This window comes from Actinia tenebrosa, unplaced genomic scaffold (assembly GCF_029948245.1).
Source record: "Actinia tenebrosa isolate PJP-AT-01 unplaced genomic scaffold, QUT_ActTen_1.0 PGA_scaffold4__44_contigs__length_22323623, whole genome shotgun sequence".
In the NCBI taxonomy this organism is placed as follows: domain Eukaryota; kingdom Metazoa; phylum Cnidaria; class Anthozoa; order Actiniaria; family Actiniidae; genus Actinia; species Actinia tenebrosa.
The window spans coordinates 12,021,328-12,044,241 of NW_028292581.1; the positions used below are offsets into that span (position 1 = coordinate 12,021,328).

The 22,914-nt window shown below is 35.3% G+C and overlaps 3 protein-coding genes across 4 annotated transcripts; 2 read left to right on the forward strand and 1 right to left on the reverse strand.

Annotated features, from left to right (window-relative positions):
* The first annotated feature begins 259 nt into the window (after positions 1-259).
* Positions 260-3,217, forward strand: LOC116293403 (Krueppel-like factor 6). The gene is made up of 2 exons (XM_031700825.2): positions 260-1,574; positions 1,808-3,217. The coding sequence occupies exons 1-2, from the start codon at positions 1,464-1,466 to the stop codon at positions 2,543-2,545; spliced, it is 849 nt and encodes a 282-aa protein (XP_031556685.1). The 5' UTR covers positions 260-1,463; the 3' UTR covers positions 2,546-3,217.
* Positions 3,218-7,901: 4,684 nt separating this feature from the next.
* Positions 7,902-13,715, reverse strand: LOC116293421 (uncharacterized). 2 transcript variants are annotated; one of them, XM_089036185.1, is made up of 3 exons: positions 13,405-13,715; positions 10,051-10,118; positions 8,714-8,832 (listed from the first exon to the last, which is right to left on the reverse strand). In XM_089036185.1, the coding sequence occupies exons 1-2, from the start codon at positions 13,658-13,660 to the stop codon at positions 10,084-10,086; spliced, it is 291 nt and encodes a 96-aa protein (XP_088892311.1). In that variant the 5' UTR covers positions 13,661-13,715; the 3' UTR covers positions 8,714-8,832; positions 10,051-10,083. The 2 variants fall into 2 exon arrangements, with proteins under 2 accessions (XP_031556704.2, XP_088892311.1); XM_031700844.2 differs by lacking the exon at positions 10,051-10,118 and having other exon boundaries at positions 7,902-8,832.
* A 1,596-nt stretch (positions 13,716-15,311) lies between these two features.
* On the forward strand, positions 15,312-22,835 carry LOC116293404 (EF-hand domain-containing family member B). Its single transcript, XM_031700826.1, has 14 exons — positions 15,312-15,596; positions 16,051-16,113; positions 16,414-16,557; positions 16,858-16,957; positions 17,807-17,887; positions 18,409-18,519; positions 18,987-19,116; positions 19,644-19,950; positions 20,209-20,421; positions 20,744-20,867; positions 21,177-21,253; positions 21,597-21,701; positions 22,023-22,118; positions 22,695-22,835. The coding sequence occupies exons 1-14, from the start codon at positions 15,546-15,548 to the stop codon at positions 22,767-22,769; spliced, it is 1,677 nt and encodes a 558-aa protein (XP_031556686.1). The 5' UTR covers positions 15,312-15,545; the 3' UTR covers positions 22,770-22,835.
* The last annotated feature ends 79 nt before the right edge of the window (positions 22,836-22,914 follow it).

Genomic DNA, 22,914 nt, shown 5'->3' on the forward strand with positions numbered 1-22,914 from the left:
TCTTACGACAAATAAACCACAGACTATAATACTTTTATTCTGAAAATATGGAACACAGGATTTTTTTTGACTCATTCAACAATTAGGACAAAGTGCGCTATGAACCTGTTGTGACATTCCCTTACAAATAATAAGATTGTTGTTTTGAAAATAATAGTCGTGATCAATATTTCCGATGCAGTTGCGCGTTGTTTTCTATTTTTGTAAATGGAAAACTAATTGATTTATTCGCATCGTATAGAATTTCATTCAACGCTTGATTGACGTTTCAAAATAGCCGTAGGGGTCATATAAAGATTACTTTATTGCAATAATCGACAAACACACTGCCAACGCACAAACAGATTACAGCCTATGGGCATTAGACAATTGTACAAATATAGAAAATCGTTAGTTCCACCACAGAATACGCTTCAGCCGCCTTATCTGCCTTTACCAGAATCATTTTTTCCCGAAGCTTCACGTGACGAAGGGAATTAGAGAGATCATTATCTATAATTCCTCTACGAATAGAAGCGTTATAACTACCTGTTTTAGCAGTCTTGTAGTTCGATTTGATTCACTCGTGTAAAAAAATTGGCAAAAGTGCCACTGCTTGGTTTTCAACTTTTAATCTCTGCATATCCGACTGTTGTTTTGACAAAATACAGCAGAAAGCTTACCGAGTCAGCTGGTTGTCACGTCAGCTACAACCTAAATCCGTAATGGTATAAAATCATGTTTAATTTGCGATCTTTACTAGATTTGATAAGGTTCTTCTGGTGAATGCGTTATAGCTACAGTTAGAATCACAGACACCGAAACAACAGGTCACTGAGTTCGCGGGAAAGTGACATGACGAGCTGGCTCCATAGTCACGATTATTTTTGTCACAATGGTGTTACATGAATAACAACGAGATTTTTATTTAAAAACGACCCCAAAAACTAATTGACCGAACGGCGAAAAAAAAGAAATCCATCGCGGAAGACTTTCGAGTGCTTTTAGAATATTCTTAAGGATTTTAGCATCGGTTATTTTCATAAATTGAGTTGATGTTGAATGTTCGACTCCACAGCTGATTTTATATCATTCCCCGAAATAGACGTGGCCATATAAGGCCTTTAAAAAGAAGACTGAATGATAATTCTTGATTGCTCCCCATTGGCCGGATATTTTCGTTGTTTTGACTAATTGTCAAAGTTGACAAAAGCAGATCAGTGATTGGTCTCTTTGTCTTGTATTGACCAATCAAACGTTGCAGATTGAAATCACAATTAAATACAGCACGTACCCAATGGAACTTTGGGCCCGCTCTAATTTCCGCGATTGATTTGTGCGTCGGTGAAGTGCATGACACTACCAAGACCCAAGTGTTTTGTGCTACAGATTATATATTTGCCAAATTCCAGCGCTGCACTGGGCCGTAGTCCACTCACTCCTTGCACTCATCACCGTGCTTCAACCTACCTTCCTTCTCAATCATGGATCTTCAATCACCTATTCCTTCTTCTACAATATTCTTAGAGTTACAAACGGTCCACGATACCGGCTATTTCTATTCTCTACCTTCACTTGAAGACGATTGGGCACAGGTAACGATATATTTACGTCTCACTTTACTCTGTTTCTTACAGTACTTTCGCTTAGCACGAGGTCCTGGTATTTTTATAAGAAAAACAGATCTTTACCACACACTTGCCTTGACAAACTAGCTGGTGGCGATGTTCTGACAGTAGCGAATATGTTTCACTTTCTGTTCGTTGATCAACTCAGGAATAACATGCTAATACATTGTCAATTTTAATGATTTTTGTTTTTTTTTCAGACACGCTTAGAAATGGACCGATATTTATGCCCTGAACCTAGCACAGTAGAAAATAAAGAATCAAATTTAGGAACACCGACACCTTGGAACGAATTTCTTTTGCCATTCGACGAGGCGACATTTCCTTTCGGAGACGATTGGGATATCAAGCCTATTGATTTTAATTCATCCCCGACTATGCCGTCTGTACCTACAGTTTTACCAGAAACTCCAACTGAACCGAAGCCGTGTGTGCAGCTCACGGTAAAGCCACTAAAGATCAAGTTACCCATAAATGTTTCTGAGGATCTTAGTAAGGTGTCTAAACCAGTTTTACCCTTAACTCCACCAAGCTCACCGGAATCCTCAGTACCTACGATAGTCGTGAGTAACAACCAACAACGGGCACCGCGACCTGTGTCGCGTGTACCTCGCACTAAAGGTAGTAATGCTGTTAACAGAGCTAGCAGTCCGAAGGACGGAGCTGAAAGTAAGCGTAGAGTTCATCGCTGCAATTTTAGTGGCTGTCGCAAAGTCTACACAAAAAGCTCTCATCTTAAAGCTCATCAACGAACGCATACTGGAGAAAAACCATACAAATGCTCTTGGGAAGGTTGTAATTGGCGGTTTGCTCGTTCGGACGAGCTTACTCGCCATTATCGAAAACACACTGGAGCTAAACCATTCAAATGTGTGCACTGTGATAGATGCTTTTCAAGATCGGACCATCTAGCTTTACACATGAAGAGACACGCATAGAGAAGAACTATGCTAGAAAGGATATTTTAATTTAGAATCGATCTCACAAACTTGCCATTGTGGAGAATTAGAATATTTCCATAAATAATTCAGAGTCGACCCCAGGTGCTTAGTGAAGGCGCCGTGAACTCGTCATATGATATTCGCTACATATGATTCCAAAACAACGCGTAACAAGGAAAACACCGAGCAGCATCGAATCTATACATCTTGCTGCCTTACTTAGACTTTATTTTAATTTACACTGCTCGTGAAGTCACGCTTTGTCAACAAGACAAATGGAAAGCAGATTGTTTGCATATAAATGAGTAGCGGAAACAGAGAACAAGAAAGGCTTACTTTAAATAATCAGGTTGTTCAGTAAGAACGTAAAAAGGAGTCCCTACTAGAGTTGTTTCATTACAGATGTTTAGAAAGGAATGGGCTACAACCCATAGGTTTCAAATTGTCATCTGTCTAAAATAGATGAATATTATAATGGTTAAGAAATACCATGTAAATAGAATTTAGTCCTCCATCGAACATGACTTCGATCCATTACATTCAAATTCAGACAAGAAAATAACATAAAAAGAAAGTCTATAGATCGAAAGTTGTAAATATATATCGTCCACATGTAAAAGAAACAGAGAAGTGTATATAGAATATATTAAAATTGAAAATGAAGCATAACCATTTCTCGTAAGCGTTTTATTAGTTTGGAAAAGAGAGAGCTGTAGAACAGATGTTCGCTGCATACTATAGAGGCTAAGGAAGGACGCTTTCTAATATTATTTATGTGCTTTCTTTGCTTTTAAAAGATATCTTCATATACTGAGCTATCGATATCTGCTATTGATCAACGATTTATTGATGCACTTCATGGTCTACCTTCAGGAGTCATGCTAGACTCGGAGCAGTCATGGATGGTAGTGTCTTATATGAAATACGCTTACTACGTTACTATATCTAAATTCTACTCGTAATTCTAGTATTTATTTTCTTGTCATTACTGTACTAAGGAGTTTGTGGTTTCTATACTCACTATAGATCATATCAGTCCAGTTTTATTTTCATTTAATTTAAGGTCGAAAAATGTTTATGAGATAAGTGAGGGTAATCGAAAAGAAATAAATAAGTGTCGAAGTAAGAAAATATTGGTACATATTTGGCACCGCAAAGTGTTTATCGAATTTGCAGGGTTAATTTATATTTTGTTTGTTTATACGCGAAAAGTAAGCAAGAAAGGACCTTTTCGAAATAACCAGAGAAAGTACTCATTCATTCAATAACGCTTGCTTGATCTGCATATTGTTTCAGACTATATACTATTTAGCGTCAATGAAACCAAGTCAGTGGTGTGATTGTATATGCAACTTGGACACCGGTTAAGCGAGTAGGGGTTAGCTTTCTACAATTGCCAATTCATAAAATTGAATGCAGGGCCGGCAAGCGTAATTCTATTCAGTTTTGATTCATACTACAGATATTAATTCATAGACGCTCATCAGAAAGCATGAGGAGCCAAAGCAGTTCATTTAGCAGGCGAGCACCTGGACAAAGTCATTAAATTTTAAAAGATCATACACATTTTTCAAAAGCCATTTATCTCAAGAAATTCTGAATATGTTGATTAGGAATAACTAGATCTATTAGGCCAGTAATTCTAAAAACCGATCGTAGATGAATAAACAGAAACGGAAAACGTTTAAAGAGACTTGTTAGGTTATGACAGAAACATAAGTCCGCCATGACACTTAGTCCCGTGGAAATATTATATTTGCTAAATGAATTCAAATATCCCTTACAAAAGAGAAATCAGCCGTTCGGCGGCAACAGCGTTTGAGTCGATAAATATTCCAAATGCAAAATAAGAATGTCCTTAATACCAGACGTACTTAGTAATAAGCTGTCCCTTCACGACTCTGGTTCAAGTGTACCATTACGAATCTACCAGTGCTTTTAAAGTAGCTACACATAATACCATAGCTATATATGTAAATCGTAAGGATAATAACTATTCCCACAGTTTTTTGATGTTTTTGAAATAACACATTTTTTCAAAGGTTAAGTTTTCAACGAACGATGTCATAAATATTTAACTTAAGTGGTACATATTACAATGAGATGGAAATAACTCTCCATCTGCAAGTGAATCACACATTCAAATAGTATAGTAGAAATAACAACAAAAACCATTTGTAAAGAAATAATTATTGAGGTAAAGCGTAAAACCGCGTCGCCGTACCCTGGTTGTTTTTCCAGAAGCTAGCTATCTTTGACCTCTCACCCTTAAGAAATGGAATACGCTTTTATTTCCCACGCATTAATCGAGTGTAATGAAAACAAGTTATTGGGGCATCAAGTCATTGTCCCAGTTATTGTGTTACAAGTCTTCGATGCATGACGACTCATCCTTCAGTCCTTGTCTACGTCAACAGAGTGACTCATAATACGGCAATAGGACGCCAAGACTGCAGGACTGAATGCATTTGTTACGGGTTCATGAGTATGATAAACTTATGTACGCTCCAAAGGTTAGCCAAGTGGAATTACGATCAACCAGAGCAAGGCTTTGTCGGTTAATTTTTTTTGTTAGCCTGCAAAAGATCTTTCTTTTCTCACGCAATAATGCATAATAAGTACCACAATTTATATTTGAAAGGAATTTATTCTGTAGCGATTAAGCTTTGGGTAATCAACATTAAATCTGTGACAAAAGCGAGGTAATTTAGTATTCATTCAGCGGTAAACAATTCGACTAAATCAGTGTACCAGAGATTCATTCACATGACAGATTCACATGATTGGCAACATGAGAGTACTATTTCGAATGACAGTCTGAGTTTAGAAAAAATTACAATAAAGCATACTGGAAAATGCTTTTATGAAATATAATGTATCAGACTGAGCTTATTTAAAGAAATGTTCAGAATTCATATATCGCGAATTATAAATTTTTAAATCGAAATTTCTCAATCGCTTATGAGTTTAATTAAGGGGGTTTGTTTGTTTTTGTTTTACTTTCTGCTCTGCAAAGATTTTATATATTGCCTATGAAATTTGAAAAGCGGATGAAACATGAGTTAATTAAGAGGAGAAATTCAATACCTTCAACTCAATTCACATCCTCTCACTTATGTTTACCTGAAATGGAATTCTTATACTTTATCAATACAGTACTAGCTTTTACCGTTTTTGATCTTGTATAACGATATTTGCTTTTGTACTCCTAAGGCATAAAAAGATTCCAAAAATTTATCGATAAAACTTATGTAGCCCTTTTTAATATGCGTGCATTGATATAGTAGTCTATGTTATATTTTTATTTCTGAGAGTACGAGTCGAGTTAAATCAAGATCAATGATCAAAGATCACCCATAGTCAGGAAAAGTACAAAAAATATTTATGTAGATTTTTTGAATGGAAATTTGAATAAAAGGAATGTTTAGACTAGCAATTTAAGTGATGTTTACAAGCTACAGCATTGAGCAACTAAAGATGCTTTAGAAAAACTTGCTTCAGGAACCTATAAACACCTTTAAAAACACCCCACTTACAGCTGTTCGAAGTTGAAAATGAAATAAAAAATAGAGAAATAAAAGAAAAGAAAGACAAAATCGTTTGCTCATACCCTTGAGACAATTTGTTTGAAATTTAAAAAGACATTCAATGGAAGTCATTTTTATAAAGACTTCAAAATGTACTGTACAGCGTTTTTTTCCCTTTTTCTTCCAGTTTTCTTTTAAAATTTGTTACTTTAAGTAAACCTATATGATGTTAGTGTTCAAGCATTTGCATGTCTCAAACTTGGACCAGCTGTGTGACAGGAATGTGTCTGATCCTGAAATATATTATTTTCAATTACAAAATCTTACTATATATAAACGACTTATTAAAAAATCATAAATCATAGGCTGTCTGTCTCATATGGGGTCTGTGACTCTTATTATATAAGTATACACCTAATTGCAAGAACATTGTCATATAAGAATAATAAAAATAGCGTATACAATATGGCAATGAATTACATCACATCAATCATGCCAATGTTTTCAATTATTAGAAATATCATAGACTTACAAAGTATTAATAATGCTTATAGATGCTAGCATTTTTGTTCAGTAATAATTAAAATATATTACAGACTAAAAGCATGATGAAAATTGTAATTTGTGATTTTCAGAACTGTCAAATATATCAAACATGTCTAGTAGTGAAGATAAAAACCATCATTACATTTGTTAGGGAAAACCTTTCTCTAATTCTAATATCATCAATCAAATGAAATTACACAAAGTTAAACTGCATTTTTTTATAAAAGAATTAAATAATTTGGGCTTGTTATGAAATGGTAAACAAGTTAAAAGTTTTACTTTACAGAACTGATTACAAAAAAAACTGCCTTTTTTCCTTAAAAAAAATTGGGAAATAAAAACCATACAGCATTTGAATTAACTAGCTAGAGTGTAGCTCTGATATAAAATTTCATTGATATAAGAATTGCAAATGTATTTTCATAAATAACAGCGAAAACAAAATTAAAGGCATTAAAAAAATCATAACATTTTATACATAGGTGATTTTTAGGCATCAAATTCAGTAGAAATTATATTGATAGCACATTAGAATTTTCACATTAGAATGCTCTAACCACTGAGCTACAGGGAGACTCATGCAGGTTAGCAGCCACATTTAATGACCAATCGATATCAGTTTAGCACTTATTTTATCACTGCATATACTATATATAAGAATGTTCTTACATTTTACATATTTTTACACACACTATATTTAGCGACGAAATAAGCCTTAAACCGAAAACAGAAAAAATGATATGGATATCAAATTTACTATCTTAGTTAATAAATTAATAATTTCAATTATTTTTTAAATCAACCTATTTGTATAACTCAAATTTCTGAAGTATAAATAAGACCTAAATGTTATAATCTTTTAGTTATTGAAATCTTTACTCTTTTTTTATCAAGTTAAAGATTTAAAATAAAATGAACAGGATAATATGCAGTAATAGGTAACGATTATTTTTAAACATATTTTAATTGATCCCTAGAATCTAAATAAAAAGTATAATATTAGCCAGAATATATTTGTATCACATTTGTGAATTTGTACCATAGAACAACAGTTTGAAAACCAAAACAAGTTGCCATGGAAACAGAGCTTATACAAATACTTCTGGAAATCTTTATTGTAAACAAGATTGATTTCTGGATTTGTGAATTTTTCTTCCAAATAATGTCCTATATCTTATTAATAGCATATCATATGAGAATTGACTTTGACAAAGCTAGCTAACACAGTTATCTCAAGACACAAATGGTTTCAATTTAGTAAATATAGCATGATGTACAAATAATTTTATATATCTTTAATAGATTGGAACAAAGATAGAACTATAATACAAAATATCTTGCATAAAACATACAATAATAAATTAGTATACAATATGTTAGAAAAATATTATTTACACACTGAAAATATTATTTCTTGCAGTAGTAGAAATTTAATAATTTATCTTTATCTATATTCATCACCACAATCTCCAGTTGCTTTGAACAAATCATGACCTTTCTTACAAACCTTTTGCACAGTTTCAAAATCATCTGATGTTAACTTCAAATCTAAAGTCTTTAAATTATCTTCTATATGTTGTGCACCTGGCACTCCAAGACGACATCCTATAATGATGCCTGCAACAGCAGGTTGGTCTAGAATGTAGCGTGATGCCACATTGGCTATACTTACGTCTGGTCCATGAGATTTGGCAATCTTATCAAGGGCTGAGAGCAGTTCCTGAAATAAACTCCATCCACCCCATGCATTGATCATTTGTTTGTATTTTTGAAGAGATGCTGTATAAAGCTCCTCTTTTCTGGGTTCTTTATGCTTCAAGTATTTTTCAGATAGGAACCCACCAGCCACAGTTCCATAGGTAAGTAGTGATATCCCATTTTCTTCACATAACTTTGACATTTTTATAGAAGGTCAGTTATCAATTACTGAGTACTGAATTTGATTACTTGAAATTTGAATTCCCATTTTTGTGATTTCTTCCAAATGGCAAGTATCAAAGTTTGTTAAGGATAATTCCCCAATTTTACCAATGTCTTTAAGTTCTGCAAGATGTATTAATGCATCTAGGTACCTTTTGTCAGAGTAATCCCACCAATGAAACTGCACCATATCCAACTTGTCCACACCCATTCGCTTCATGGACTTTTCAATGCTTGCTTCAACTACATTTCTTGTCATTACACCAGGCAAAGGAACCCATTTAGTTAAGGCTGAAGCAAATGAAAATTATTTGTTGTCATTAATTTTATTTGAGAGGAAGATATTTTTAGGTGTCAAAAGGGGAGGGTAAAAGAGAGCCTGTCAAAACATAAATCCAAAGTGAAGCTAGCTAGTTTGCCTGGTGCAACTCTGGTTATTAAGACGGCCTGAAAGTCTAAGGTGCAAGATTCATTGTTTTGGGCCAAGTTGTACAAAGGGTGAATAGCTCTATCCAACAAATAAATCTTATCCAGTGCATAATTTTCAAGTTTGATACTTACAATCGTCTAAAATGTGTTTCATTTTGTCATCCAATGCATTTTAATGCTGTCATTAAGCTGTTTATTTGGGTGGTGAACACTCGCTACTCGAGCACAAAAATTACACAGCCTAGGGGCCTTCTGGACCTCAATTGCACTCACACTCTCCACGAAGTCTACAAGAAAAATAATTCTATGCTCTCCAAACTATGACACATGAAAGAATGATAATCAATGAGTCTTCTGGCAAAGTTTGAGAAAAATCACCCAAATAAAGGGGAACGAAATTTTTTTCCAAGCTCGTAATTTAGCTTTCTGGATATGATCCGACAGTTGTCAGTAACAAATATTAAAATTCTTACCTTGAATTTTTCTGAATTAGCTTACTAACTCACACAGGAGATAAATAAGTGTGACAAAAAGATGCTGCAAGGGTTTCAGTGAATTTTATAAAAATTCAAGGTGAAAAATTTAACATTATTACTTAGCTAGCAAGTTGTGGTTCCAGTGATGTTTGCACTCTTCAAGTAGACATATTATATTACTGCTCTATTCTGATTGCATATTAAAAGGGATGGTTCATTACACTACGATAAGCCAGGTTAGTAGGCGGCTACTGAAAGTAATCTTTCCTCCTCCCCCCCCCTGCCAAAAACAAAAAACAGACCGCCTGCAACACAAGCTACCTTTTGTACAACTGGGCCCCAGCTGGACCAACCATGCACCAGAGTGGTTGCTATATCATTATAGGCTGTGTTTGGCTGCTATGCCAATTTATTTTTACACTCATTCTGATTTGTCTACCAAATAGTTGATATATACATAGCATAAAGTTTAGCTATACATTGACAGATATCAGGCAACTCATGATGAGCAGCAATTGGCACTACATTTGATATCTGTCTATGCAATCTAACATTAGTGCAAGTTTCCATGTTTTACAAAATGTTTTTAAAGGAATAGACCTACACTGTATTAAACCATGAAAACAGTTGATTTATCTTAAACTCCTTCTCTGTAAGTAAAACCAACCAACCCTAAAAATAAAATTAAAGAAAAATCTTCTAGTGACCAGAACAAGAAATCTGCAGAACATAACATACTTCTAATTTCAAGTTACAAAGCAATTCAAAGTTTGTTTGCCATCCAGCAAAGCCTTCCACGAGGAACTTTTGGCTGAATTAATTTGTTACCAAAGTGTTATATCAGCAAATGACTGTTTGCTGCAAATGGCCTATTGCCAGATTGTCTTAACCAATGCTAACCAAGTTGGCTAGTGTCAGATATGATTTGGTCACATTTTCAGTCTATGTCAGATATATAATAATGGTAAATCTGGGAGAGGTAAAGAGATCTCAGAGAGAAGTTAGACAGTGCTTTTTAGCATACTTTCACATGGAAATTTCAAATTTGTGCTACATGTTGATGTGGTCATTTTCAGCTTTACGATCATGTAAAGGGCCGGTAGCGGATCCATGATTTAAAAAACAGACAGTCGCTGACTACAGAAAATGACTATAATAAACATGGATATTGTAGTAGCTGTATTGTAAAATTGCTATGACCATGAAACTATCGCTATCATTGCTGCTATATTACCATCTATCACCATTCGATTTGAGCAGGCACGAACAACCTCCGAATTTGGGCTTCCTGTGCATCAGTTACTCACAGACACTCACAACTTGATGACATAGTGGCTTTGCCTCTTTCGAGGCAGTAGTCACAAAAAAGGAAGGTTCCAAAATGGACACCATGCAGATAAAGCTGATTAAGATTGGCTTAACAAAAGTGTTTGGCTTCATGAGATCTCATCTCTCTTTTTTTTCTTTTTTTCAATCGCCACAATTGCAGTGTTCTTAAAGTTGGGAGTCTGACCTGTATCATTAGTATGTTGTTGTGCAATCTTCAAACTGTTGTAACAATCGTTTCGACCGCATCATCAGGTCTAATAGCCTGCGTGCAGCTGGACTTTTCTCTCGTATAGTCTGTCTGCTAAGCAACAACACAAACCGTGTTCTCTAGACCCCACACCCCCGCATATGGATTTGAAGACTAAATTCTAATTGGTCATAACCAAAGCCGTTTCTGATTGGTTATCAGAGCCTTTGTCTACATTATTCAGTCTTGCTGAAATCAAAATGGCGAATTTTAGTGAGGACTTGTGGAACTAAGCTTTTTCAGCTGTCGAATCTCAGTTTGAACACAGCTGTGCTGCCTCCTTCTCTATGTCCTTTACATCAAGAGCTGTTAGTTTTTTCTTAAGAGAGGGACATTTCCAAGCTACAGTAGCGATCTTTTTATAGGTTCTGCGAATCAGTATCTTGCCCAGAGATTCTAAGTCTTCTGGCAGCATTCTCTCCTTAGCTTTTCTTTGGATATTCATTTCCCCTTAATGGACAGATGTGCACGTATTGACTTAACAGCGGTTTCTCTCTGATAAGGCGAATAAGGAAGAACAGCGGGAATTGGTCTTGTGAATGTGGGAACACATGATGTATTATCTTTGCTAGTCCCTTTGATAAGACTTTTTTTAGGGGTTAAACGTCGTCTCTTCGACAAGGTTTGAAAGCTCCACTTGCATATTATATACTCGCTCTCACGATTGAAAATAAATCTCCAACTCACACTTCACGTTTAACTTTGACTTTCCTTAAACAAAGATAACAAACATTTCGCTTTGATAACTCTCGAGGACATAAAATACAAATTATGGTTATTACTAGCAATAAACGAGACATAAATTTGAGTCTTATTCCTGGCAAGAACCAACACACATGAAAATCATATGAACAAACTAGCCTGAAATTTGTGTAGAGACTGAAATTTATAGCCAATCAGCAAACTTATAATATCAAGAGCCAATCAGAACGCGTACTGAAATCCAGGTACGCTGCTGGGGTTAACGGAACAAGAAAGCTGTCGCTGGGTCGCAGACAGACTTAACAGTTAGTTAGTTCGGCTGCATGCAGGCTACAGGTCTAATGAAAACTGTAAACTTTACTGTATGTAAATATAGCTAAAGGAAGAGTGAAGTTCAATACTGTAAATATCTATTTTTTTCCTCAGATATCTAAGCTTAATTGCTTGCTCCTGATTGGTTCAAGTTTTATTAAGTTTGATTCAGTGATTTGTAAAACACTCAAGTAGCATGAAATCCAATGTCTTTATGGATAAACCCCAACAAACTTTTGAAGCAATGCATGTGCTGATTGAAATAACTCAGAAATTGTGCCGATATGGTCAAACATTTTAAATTTAAAGTGGCTGCCTACTATAGAAAAAAATCCATAATTTTTTTTGAATAACAAATTTTTAAACCCAAATTTATAGCTGATTTCAAATCTGGGTCTATAGTGCTTGGACACTTGGTGCCTGAATACAAGGTCCCAACCTCATTGTAATCTAACACAGTTTAGTACCTGTCCCTAGATTTTAGCATGGGTACTTCAAAATAAGCTCCATTCACTGAAGAGCCCATAGCATACTCTTGAGCACCATGCTTATGAATCAGCAAGTGTGAACACGCTCTTACATTCTCATCATCAGATTGAATATTTTAAAATGATCCACTTGTAATCTATGCAAAGAGCTATTATCTGAACAGATGAATATCAAGTCATAAGAAATGATGCATTAAGCGATATATGGAATTTTGTCAACACCACACAAAAGATTTGTAATTTTACTGCCCAGTCATAAAATATATATATGTTTGCCAGTCAAGTATTGAGCAAACACTCTCAAGTTTATAGTAGCTCCTATCTATTTGAATGCTAATGAAGCAAAATTTCAACAATGGCGTTACCAGAGATCCCCCTTCCTAAAAGGAATATACGCATCAAAATTAGATACGGATTTTTTTAAACCTCTTGACTGCACACCATCAAGCTTATCTCATTTCAAATAAGACCTGGCTAATGTCTAATTTATACAATCAGAAACACAAAATGTATCTAAATATAACAGCGCGTACGAAACTAGCTTATCGGTAACGCCCCCTGCACTGAAACTACGCATTCGGTACAGCGAATCACGGGATGGTGAAGAAAAACTTCCGAAATATCCTCCAATCTTACACGAAGCAAATATAAAATCTAATAGCTCCTCGATGTAGAAACATCAAGAGAGCAATACGTCTTTGAAAACAACCAGATTAATAACTAACCAAATCTGCTGAGATTCGCTAAAACCGCCAAAATATGTAAATAAAGTTCTTCCCGCTCAGATGGGCGAGGACAAAATATTTACTGTATGTAAGCATAATCACGACGTTTGATGGATCCCGCCACAAAATTCTTCCATATTTTGATGCTTTCTTACCTTGTATTTGTTCTCTAGCATGAGAACCACGTTCAGACTCTAATTCACGTAGAAATTTGCCAAAGATTTCTTCGGCCGGACCGTATATGTCGGCCATGTCAAATGTTGTAAGACCTGCGTCAAAATACGAAAACATTTCGTTCACTGCCCTTCCTTCATCGATGGGTCCATGCGCCCCTGAAACTTGCCACATCCCATTGACAATTCTACGAATTTGTAAGCCATTTCTCATTCGGCATAAGGGAATCTTAGACATTTTACTGACTTATCCAACGCATCCCTCCAAGACACTGTTTTGTTTAGGTAATGATCAGAACAGGGATCGAATGATCACTAGTACCAATCCCCCGTCAAAAAAGGATTGTCCCGAGGGGGAGACGGAAAGTGATAAAATTTCGACTACAAAAAATATTTTACTTGTGGGAAATAAATTAAAGCAATAAAGCTGCTTTTTGACAGTTTAAACTTCATTACTAACATTAGAAAGCAAGTAAAAGGACAAAGGCTTATAATCTTAAATACACAAGTAAGCACAAAGAAGAGTGGTTCTTGGTCGTAGTTAGTAAATTTATAGACGCATAGGGGTTAGTAGATCTAACTTCCATCTTTTTTAATGCATATTTGACTATTACACATTACCAAGTCTTTTTTTTATCTTGCCTTTAATGGCACCACTCTAAGCTTTGTAAAATTTAATAATTTATCTGCAAAGGTTAAAGCTTACCTTTATATTAAGCACAGCCTTGAGCAACTGGAAAGAACGCATTTGTCCTCCTTTCTAATTTGTTTTCCTCCAAATTTGAATCACGAAAGGTTTGGTTAGCATAAGCTTAAGAGGATAAAGCATAATTACCACGAAAAAAATGAATAAAATATAGAAAATGTTCCTTTTCCATGTGTGCATAGTGAAGTGGTCGAAGGCGTGAAGAGTCGTGAAGGTGGCCTTCCCTTCGCCTCAAGTCAGATGTGCGCGCGCGCGCGTTAAATGGCGGGAAAATCGCCTAGTCACAGGAAGCCCAATCAAAAGCGTAATCGATTGTTCATACGTGATAACAGAGAGTTTTAGGGTTAGGATCATCTGAAACATTCTTTTTTTTAGAAAGTACGATGGAAAGAAGTAAATACTAAAAGTCACCTGAAAGAATCAAAATACAAAAATGCTAAAAATTGTAAATACGTGAATAAATTATATTTGGAATCCACATTCTATCTTCCTATCTTTCACGACTGGTAAATCTCATAATCAAACTAATCCAAAAATATAGCATAGCAATGTAGTATATTCATCATTTTATAGCGTGAGCACAGGCAGCCCAAAAAAGGTTCCTGTGAATGGTTTATAAGGGAATGTATGGGAGTTATGATTAAGGTCATGAAAATAAAATGTTTCACTCAACAATTTGCCTCAAAACTTGCTGCAGTTGTTGCTTTTACATTGTTCAGCCTCCTGGCGACGTTTCAGTGCGATTTGAGGCCGTTTAATGGTTTTTTTCAAAATCAGCTCTTCTCTACCTAATAACCATTATTTAGGTAGAGAAGAGCGGATTTTGAAAAAACCCACTAAACGGCCTCAAATCGCGCTGAAACGTTGCCAGAAGACTGAACAAAGTAAAAGCAACGACTGCAACAAGTTTTGAAGCAAATCGTTGAGTGAAACATTTTATTTTCGTAACTTTATCATAACTCCCATACATTCCCTTATAAACCATACACAGGAACCTTGTTTGGGCTGCCTGTGGCGTGAGCGGAGTGTGGATGACTTGACAATAGTCTTTGTAATCGGATCACACCGGAAGTGCAATCGAGAGACCGGAAGCGTTCCAGCAAGCTTGTTGCTAGGTTACGAGACGCTTGAATCATATAACGTGGCAACCCAGCAAAGTTTATTTACTTGCTTGGACGTCCTGAACAAAGATACTCGTTTAGCAGCTCTACTTCTTGGCTTTCATTCTACTTCTTTAAAGCAATTATAGAGCTTCAGAATACCATTGTAGATTCATTCAGCGGGGGTGCGTGGTATTTTACTTCAGGATTGTAATTTTTTGACCACCTGGCTTCTTGTATTCGTTTCTATCTTTCCGGAGAAAAAAATCGTATTCAAGTGAGCATTATTTGGAGAAAATATAACCAAAGGCCTAAAAATGCTGAGCAACGAAGGAAGATTCATTGACCGAAACAGGGATATCCCAGCTGTAAGTAAAGAAGAATATTTTGGGTTCGGTTTTTTAGTAAAGAAAATGACAAAACGTTTCGAAAGCTTAGAGACTAAAAGAATTCTGATTTTAATCTTAATTCATTTGATACGATTTATGCGATTCTCTTTAGCGAAAAAGAAAGCTATATAACCTTTAAAATGCGAAAAATCGCGACTCCTTATACAAAGTTAGTAAGGGGTATCTTCATTGTAGCACGAGAAAGCCTGTCTAATTATCCTTTTGTACTGGCAAATTAGTTTTTACATCTTCCTCTCATTCAATAAGATTTTACTTTGTATGGAAGCAGTTTTACAATTTATTTTACTTTTACCTGCTGAGAGAAAAAAAAAGCCTTACATAATTTATAATTTATATAATAATCGGAAAAGGATATATATTTAATGAAGAGTTTAAGCCTTAATATTTGATAACATTTTCGCTTTTTTTCCAGGCCGGAAAAATATTTGGTGTATCGGGATGTACGACTAATGATTGTTTACAGATACATGAAGGGGTAAGCCTACAGCATTTATTTTATGAACACATACCACCGTTATGTCATACACACTATAAATGCTTTCCAATTTCAGACCTTATTCCCTTGAGTATTGTTTCTTTGATTAAACTTGTTGATTGTTGTTGTCGAGTACCGGTATATAATCAAGTAATATTTCAGAAAATATTCTTCTTTTTCGCAAACTTGAAAATCAGTGACAATCTTTCGTGTAGAGCTGGGCTTGAAGGACACTTTGACCATCTCCAACAAAAAGTGAGTCCCTAATTTCAACATCAATGTATATTTTTTATATTTTAGAATGAATATCCAAACAATGTTAAGAAATTTCAAGCATTTACGAGACCAAGAGCAGGTGTAGAGAGAATATTCTATGGCCGAGCTGATGACCCAAACATTGCTGCACAAATAAATCATGGTGTCAGTACAAAACCATCTCTTTGGGTGAGTTGTCAAGTGTAATTATATTTAAATTCAATCAGTCAATAAAAAATATATAATATCAGGTGCTGCATGTAACACTGGCAACAATATTGCACAACAAGTTGCAGAGCAAATGCTGCTGGTTTTACCACTCTGCACATTAAAAAAATGCATTGCTGTGAAAATTTGTTGCAGAAGGAGTGGTAAATATAAGCAACATCTGCTCAACAACTTCCAACACAGCTATGTTTGGGCAACATGTTGCATTAATTTCTGATGCCCTTATTACTGCACCTTTAACATAACTTATCTTTTCTTCAGGCTGGAGACCTGGTAAACCCACCCAAAACAACACTTTTTTCTCAAAGAATGCTAGACAAAAAGGAAGCAATTTATGCCAGTCGTAAAAATGCACCGCTAGGTACAGTACTAATTGAATTGTTTATTATATGTAATGGTACAGTCTCCTTTGTGGAAGGAACAAAGAGATCTAGAGTTGCATCTGAACAAATTAACTTAATGCTGATATAAACAGACAAGTAATCATTTGCCTTGTTGAGATGACTGATAGGGATGGATAAATAAGCAAGGGCACAACCAGGACCTCTCCAAACCAGGGAAGCTCAAGGATGGAAATGTAAAAATACAATACCATTTTGCCAATATCCATCTTATATTTGTTAGAAATGGAAGTCTAAACAATACATGTATATTATCAAGGACTGCAGAGCTGGAGGGGGGGGGGGGGGGGGGCTGGGGGTTAAAGCCCCAAATTATTTTGCTGCCATGTTAAATATGTCTCAATTGCCCCTCATGACACTGGAAATTGCATATAACATTTAAAAATTTTGAACACCCTAGGTGTTTCTGCCTTTGGCGATCATTAGCCCTCAAATGTACAATCAGAATTACACTCCATGGTCCCTGAAATACTTTCCTTACAAAGTTTAATTCCTAGCCCCACTGCACTGCCTCCTTGGATCCACCCTAATGGTTATATCAGTTATATTTAAAGAAGCCTTATTTATCAAATCATTTCAAATATCAAATGATGCATTTGATGCAATAAGGGTAGGTCCTAATAATTTATTATTTCAAAGGTGAGGGTCAAGATACTGAATGAAATGTAGCAAATTAGAGAAAAACCTTTCTAGACACTGAAGCAAAATGACAATAGAATGAAAAAAGGAGTCCTCTCCCTTCCCTAGAACTTAACAAAGTTAATTAACAGTGAAAGTCTTGCCAATATACCATCCTCTATTTTTTCCAGGAGAGTGTCATGATCAGCTAAAAAACTTACCTGAAGGAGCAAAACTAAATGAAGATTGCTACGGTGTAAAAACTATAAAAGGTAAGACCAAGTTAATTATAATTAAACTATTGAAACGGTTTTCAGACACTTAATTATAAAGCAACCAAAATATTTTTCAGGTTTAATTTTTGGATAACATTTAATGGTAAATGTTGATGACCATTGACTTAATGGTTGGTTCCAGAAATTTATTACTCTCACCTATGGCAATATATAGAAGACAATAATATCCATCAGTATACTGAACTAATTTGTAACAGAATGATGAAGGTTTTGTTACATGTTGCATACAAAAACCAAAATGCACCATCAGTGATGTAAATGAAATCAGTGAAAGGTCACCATCACAATATGGTGGAGTTTTCCCCAAACTTTTTAATGAATATTTGTCTGCAATTGTTTTTCTGGTATATATATTTTTCTTTGCTGACATCATTAATTTTGCATATGAATATAATACACTTGAAGCTTGATATGCAGCGTGCAACAAACCTTCACCAACATTTTTACACAGATCTGGGCTAAAATCTAATTCTTGTTGTCCTTTAATTTCAAAAAAGATGGTACAGCAGGAGAAATGGTTAACCCTGATAAAAAAGCTAGTCAAGTCATGACTGAATCACAAGAAGGAAAAGAGCTTTACAAATTCAGTCATCATGACTATGATGTTGGTAAGTATATAAATTATATATACTGGCATATCAAATAGACTTGTTTCCCATGGAGCAAAGGTTCGCAGCAAAGGAACAGGGGTGGGGTGAACTATAATTACATATGAAGGAATACTAAAGTATAGCACATCTTGTTAAAATTTCTCCAAAATAATGTGGCTAGATCACCATACCACCCACTCCTCTGTATTCTTAAGAGACAGAGATCCTCTTATGGCATGAATTTTCTATCAAATTTTGAACAAAAAAGGAACAAAATTCACTTTCCCAAATAAGATGGTTGGCAGCAGAGTTTAGAGTGGGAAAACAGCTAGCCTGCTTGATGAGAAAACCTCTCTGAGAAGGCTGTAAATTTGGCTATTCAAGGCTTGGTTCCAAAATAGCTAGCTCTAGTCATATTGCAACAAGTTATATCATACATATCACATGTACAAATGGTCTTAATTCAATGAAATTCATTATTTTAGGTGAAAGCTATGATAGGAAATATGACTGGGGTAGAGTTCCAAAAGATAGTACATTTGGAGTGGATACACCTCACAATAATGATGGAATTCATGTCAAGAAAAGTTTAAAGTGGCTCCATGAAACACAACAGTAAGTTGATCTTCAGATCCAGTAAGCTTATCTTTGGATCCAGTAATTAAGTTGATCTTTTGATCCCATAAGTAGATCTTTGGATCCGGTAAGTTAATTATCTTCAGATTTGAGGAATTTTGAAAAGGGGACTCCAAACGCTAACAGGGGATCCAAACCTATATACTTCATACAATTATTTTAATTCAACCCTCTGGCAAAACTAAATTTTAAGATAAAAAAATTGAACCCCACATTTATGACCATGGGGTATGAACTGGACCTCACCACTGGATCTACCCTTGCAAAAATCTGATGAATGATTCCATGTACGATAAAAAAATGGCAATTAACTGTTATCCATGTTAAGGTAATCAAGATTGGGTTTCATTCCTAATGACATAATCCTAGTCTCAGAGCACGATGTGCCATTTTACTTGTGCAAAACTATAAATAAGCAAATACCATGAAATTTTTAGGTTGGGGCATGGCCATATTGAAATATTGAAAAGCACTAAAATTGTCATCCATTTGCCATGATTTTGAAGGGAAAAGTGCACAAAGATAGTATCGAAGAGAGTGGATGACTTCAGAGAAAGAACACAGCCCCAACTTGGCCAGGTTCATGACCCTATAAAAGACACTCTAAAAGTAGGACCTGACCATGTGTTTGGAGTTTTGGTTAAACCTGATGAATATGGAGCAGGAGACCTTATACATATGCGCATGCCATCTAAGTACCTCAGAGGCAAGGAAGCAGAAAGGGGTGTGATAGCAGCAATACGACAACACCTGAAAAAAGCTAATTACCATAACTTTGAAAGTCTGCAAGCTGCATTTGAACATTATGACAAGGTAAACAGAAGAGGAAGGGGAAAGGGACACAAGGCCAAAATTTCTGGGGACTAGTTTAAAATTATTGGGTAGGCGAAGGAGTACTTAGGTCAAAATTATTGGAGGGGCCTAACACTGATAGGTGCATTACTCTTAAACTGTGACCAAGGCTAGCGATTAGCTAACTCTTTCTAAAAACAAATTTCACTTTAAATATTTATAGTTAAAAACTGCCTATTCAGTTTGTCATATATTTTTTAATTTCTTTCTGTGATATAGGACAAATCAGGAAAAATAAGTCTTGAAGAACTGGCAAAAATCTGCACAGAATTTAACCTGCCTGTTGAAGATGAGCTTCTTAAGTCTCTCCTGACCTACTGTGATGCAGATCAAGATGGACAAATCAATTATACAGAGTTTGCCAACTTTTTAAATTGGAAAGACCAGATGCCTAGTGGCAAAAGTAGCGGGACATCTCTGTCAGATAAAGAGGTAATGAGATACAAGCTGTACTTACAAAATATTAAAATGTGTCTTGTTTGTCTTAAAATTGTCAGTACATACCAAAGATTTGCTGGGAAACAGGCATTAGGAACAAAATGGACAGGCATTTGATACAATTATCTCTAACCTTCAAATCACACATGATGAAGTCATAATCTCTTTTTGCTGAATCTCTGAAAGCTCAATGCAACTGAAAGTAATTAGAAAATATACAGTTAACATACAGTTATTAGCTTCTGACTTCTTCATCAAAATAAAGATCAATTTCATGCATAGGTTTTTTTAAATACTTTGTTCTTTTTCTATATAGGGAACTCAACAAGAGGAGGTTGCCAGTCCCAAAACATTATCAAAGCAGATAGACAAGGCTGTTGGTGGATGGAAGCAGTCGTCAATGCTTGTCAATGCTACTGTTGGGGGAGTCAAGACAAACAGTAAGTTATTGTTGTCAGATTAACTTATTGGAATGTGGTCAATATGACACAATAAAGGCTTGTAATGCACCATTATGTGTATGGCAGCCATGACAGGAGGCACAACAATAGCTCCCCCCCCCCCCCCCCCCCCCCAGGAAACTGAATTCTTTCTCATGTAATCAGATTATACCAAATTCAATGTCATGGCTGTAATCACATAATGGTGCAAAGCCTGATTTATACTTTTCATTCTCTCACATGTACCCTCTCACAGTATGGATTAGGATTAGAATTCAAGCTTATCATTTGTTTGACATTATTTTTCAGACTGGAGAGCATATGGAACCCCAACGATTAGATCAGATCTGGCTGCACCTAGGATTAGAAGAGTTGGCGACACAACAGTAAGTAACAAAATGTAAAATTTCAATATAGGTTAATAGAGGGGCATTTGAAATAAAAATTATCAATTATCGTAGCATCTAAACTGTTAGTAAATGAAATCATTTACTCATCCCTATTGCTCTCTTACCTCTTAAGACAAAATTTCTTGGTGAAGACATGCTTAAAATGCAGAATTTTTGGTAGAGTAGTTCTTGAAAGTCCTCTATATTTATAGTTAAATACTTCAACTAGGAACAATCAGTTTCGAATTTGGACGTGTTTTTGTCCAATCAAGCTCCGAACATGACACTGACCTCAGACTAAATTTAAATATCATATATGTGCTAATTTTTGTTCTTATAGAATTATGGAGATGAATCTGATGCATATGGACTGATCAACCCTTCACTATACAGCAACCATGGAGTTTACGAAAAAGACTTTTTCCAGCCAAGGGATCGATTTGAGGTATGTACCCTACTTGAAGACAACTGTAGCATATCTATTGGAATTGTATGCATACCATGGCACATGGATCCAGGGATGTGAGAAATGGGTGTCAAAAATTAGCATTAGACAAATCTCAACACTGAGTAAGCAAAACGAAACCAGAAGAGGTCTGGGGGTGTTCACCCAAGGAGATTCTTAAATTTTTGGGCTTTTCAGTATTAAGTGGCCCAAGTCTTAACTGTAATGCTAATTACAGTATATTTATGTATTCAATCTGTGCGGCAGTTAGTTTTATTCATTATAACTTATTTATGAGTCTGTATTTGACCCAATGCTTAGATGAGAAGAATTATCGATGGTATTGGAGTAGAAATGAATCCTGAAACATTTGAGAAAATTTGGGAGGCTGCAGCCACACAAGGACCCCAGGGCCAGGTGAGATAATCTATTTTATTACTAGGAAATACATTACTCACTATAAATCATTTGAGTGGAAATGATACAGCAAATTTATGGACTGTTGTACAACAGCATGCAGATGTAACATGTCTTACTGTAGCTGTAATCATTTGTGATTGAATGAGTTGGGATTCAAAGACAATGGGAAGCCATTTCAATGATTATATTAATTTAAAATATTAAATACTGAACTATGAATACTGTAATCTAAGAAGGTTGACCTAGGTCCTATTGGACTTAAAAACTCTGTACTAACTTGCCTAAGGTTTTAAATTTCATTTGCCAAAGCAATATATGTGGTAACTCTTTTAAACAAACACCTTTGGACACAAGTGGACACTAGCTCAGGTTTTAAAATGTGCTCTCCATATTTACTGTAAAAGAAACCTATATTCACTAGACATGCACCCCCCCCCCCCTAGTTTTTTTATTTCATGGGTTACATACCTTCACTCTAAGCAGACACCAGGTACCACAATACTTTGTAATTTTGAGTTCCATGAAAATCATTTAACTTGTCTAAATGTTGTAAACTTTTCTTCTTTACTTTAGGTTAGTGTAGAATCTTTCAGAAATGTCATGGATCAGCTGACTGCTACAAAAGTCATGGAAAGCCAAGAACTTTAAAAAATAAGTTAAAAACAGATTTATTAATATATATTATCATACTTACTGTATTGTACTGTGCGTCTTTATAAGGTTGACAAAATCTAGCGTGATTGTACTGTAGATTTATGTAAAATCAAGCTAATCAATGAAATCTTAGACAGAA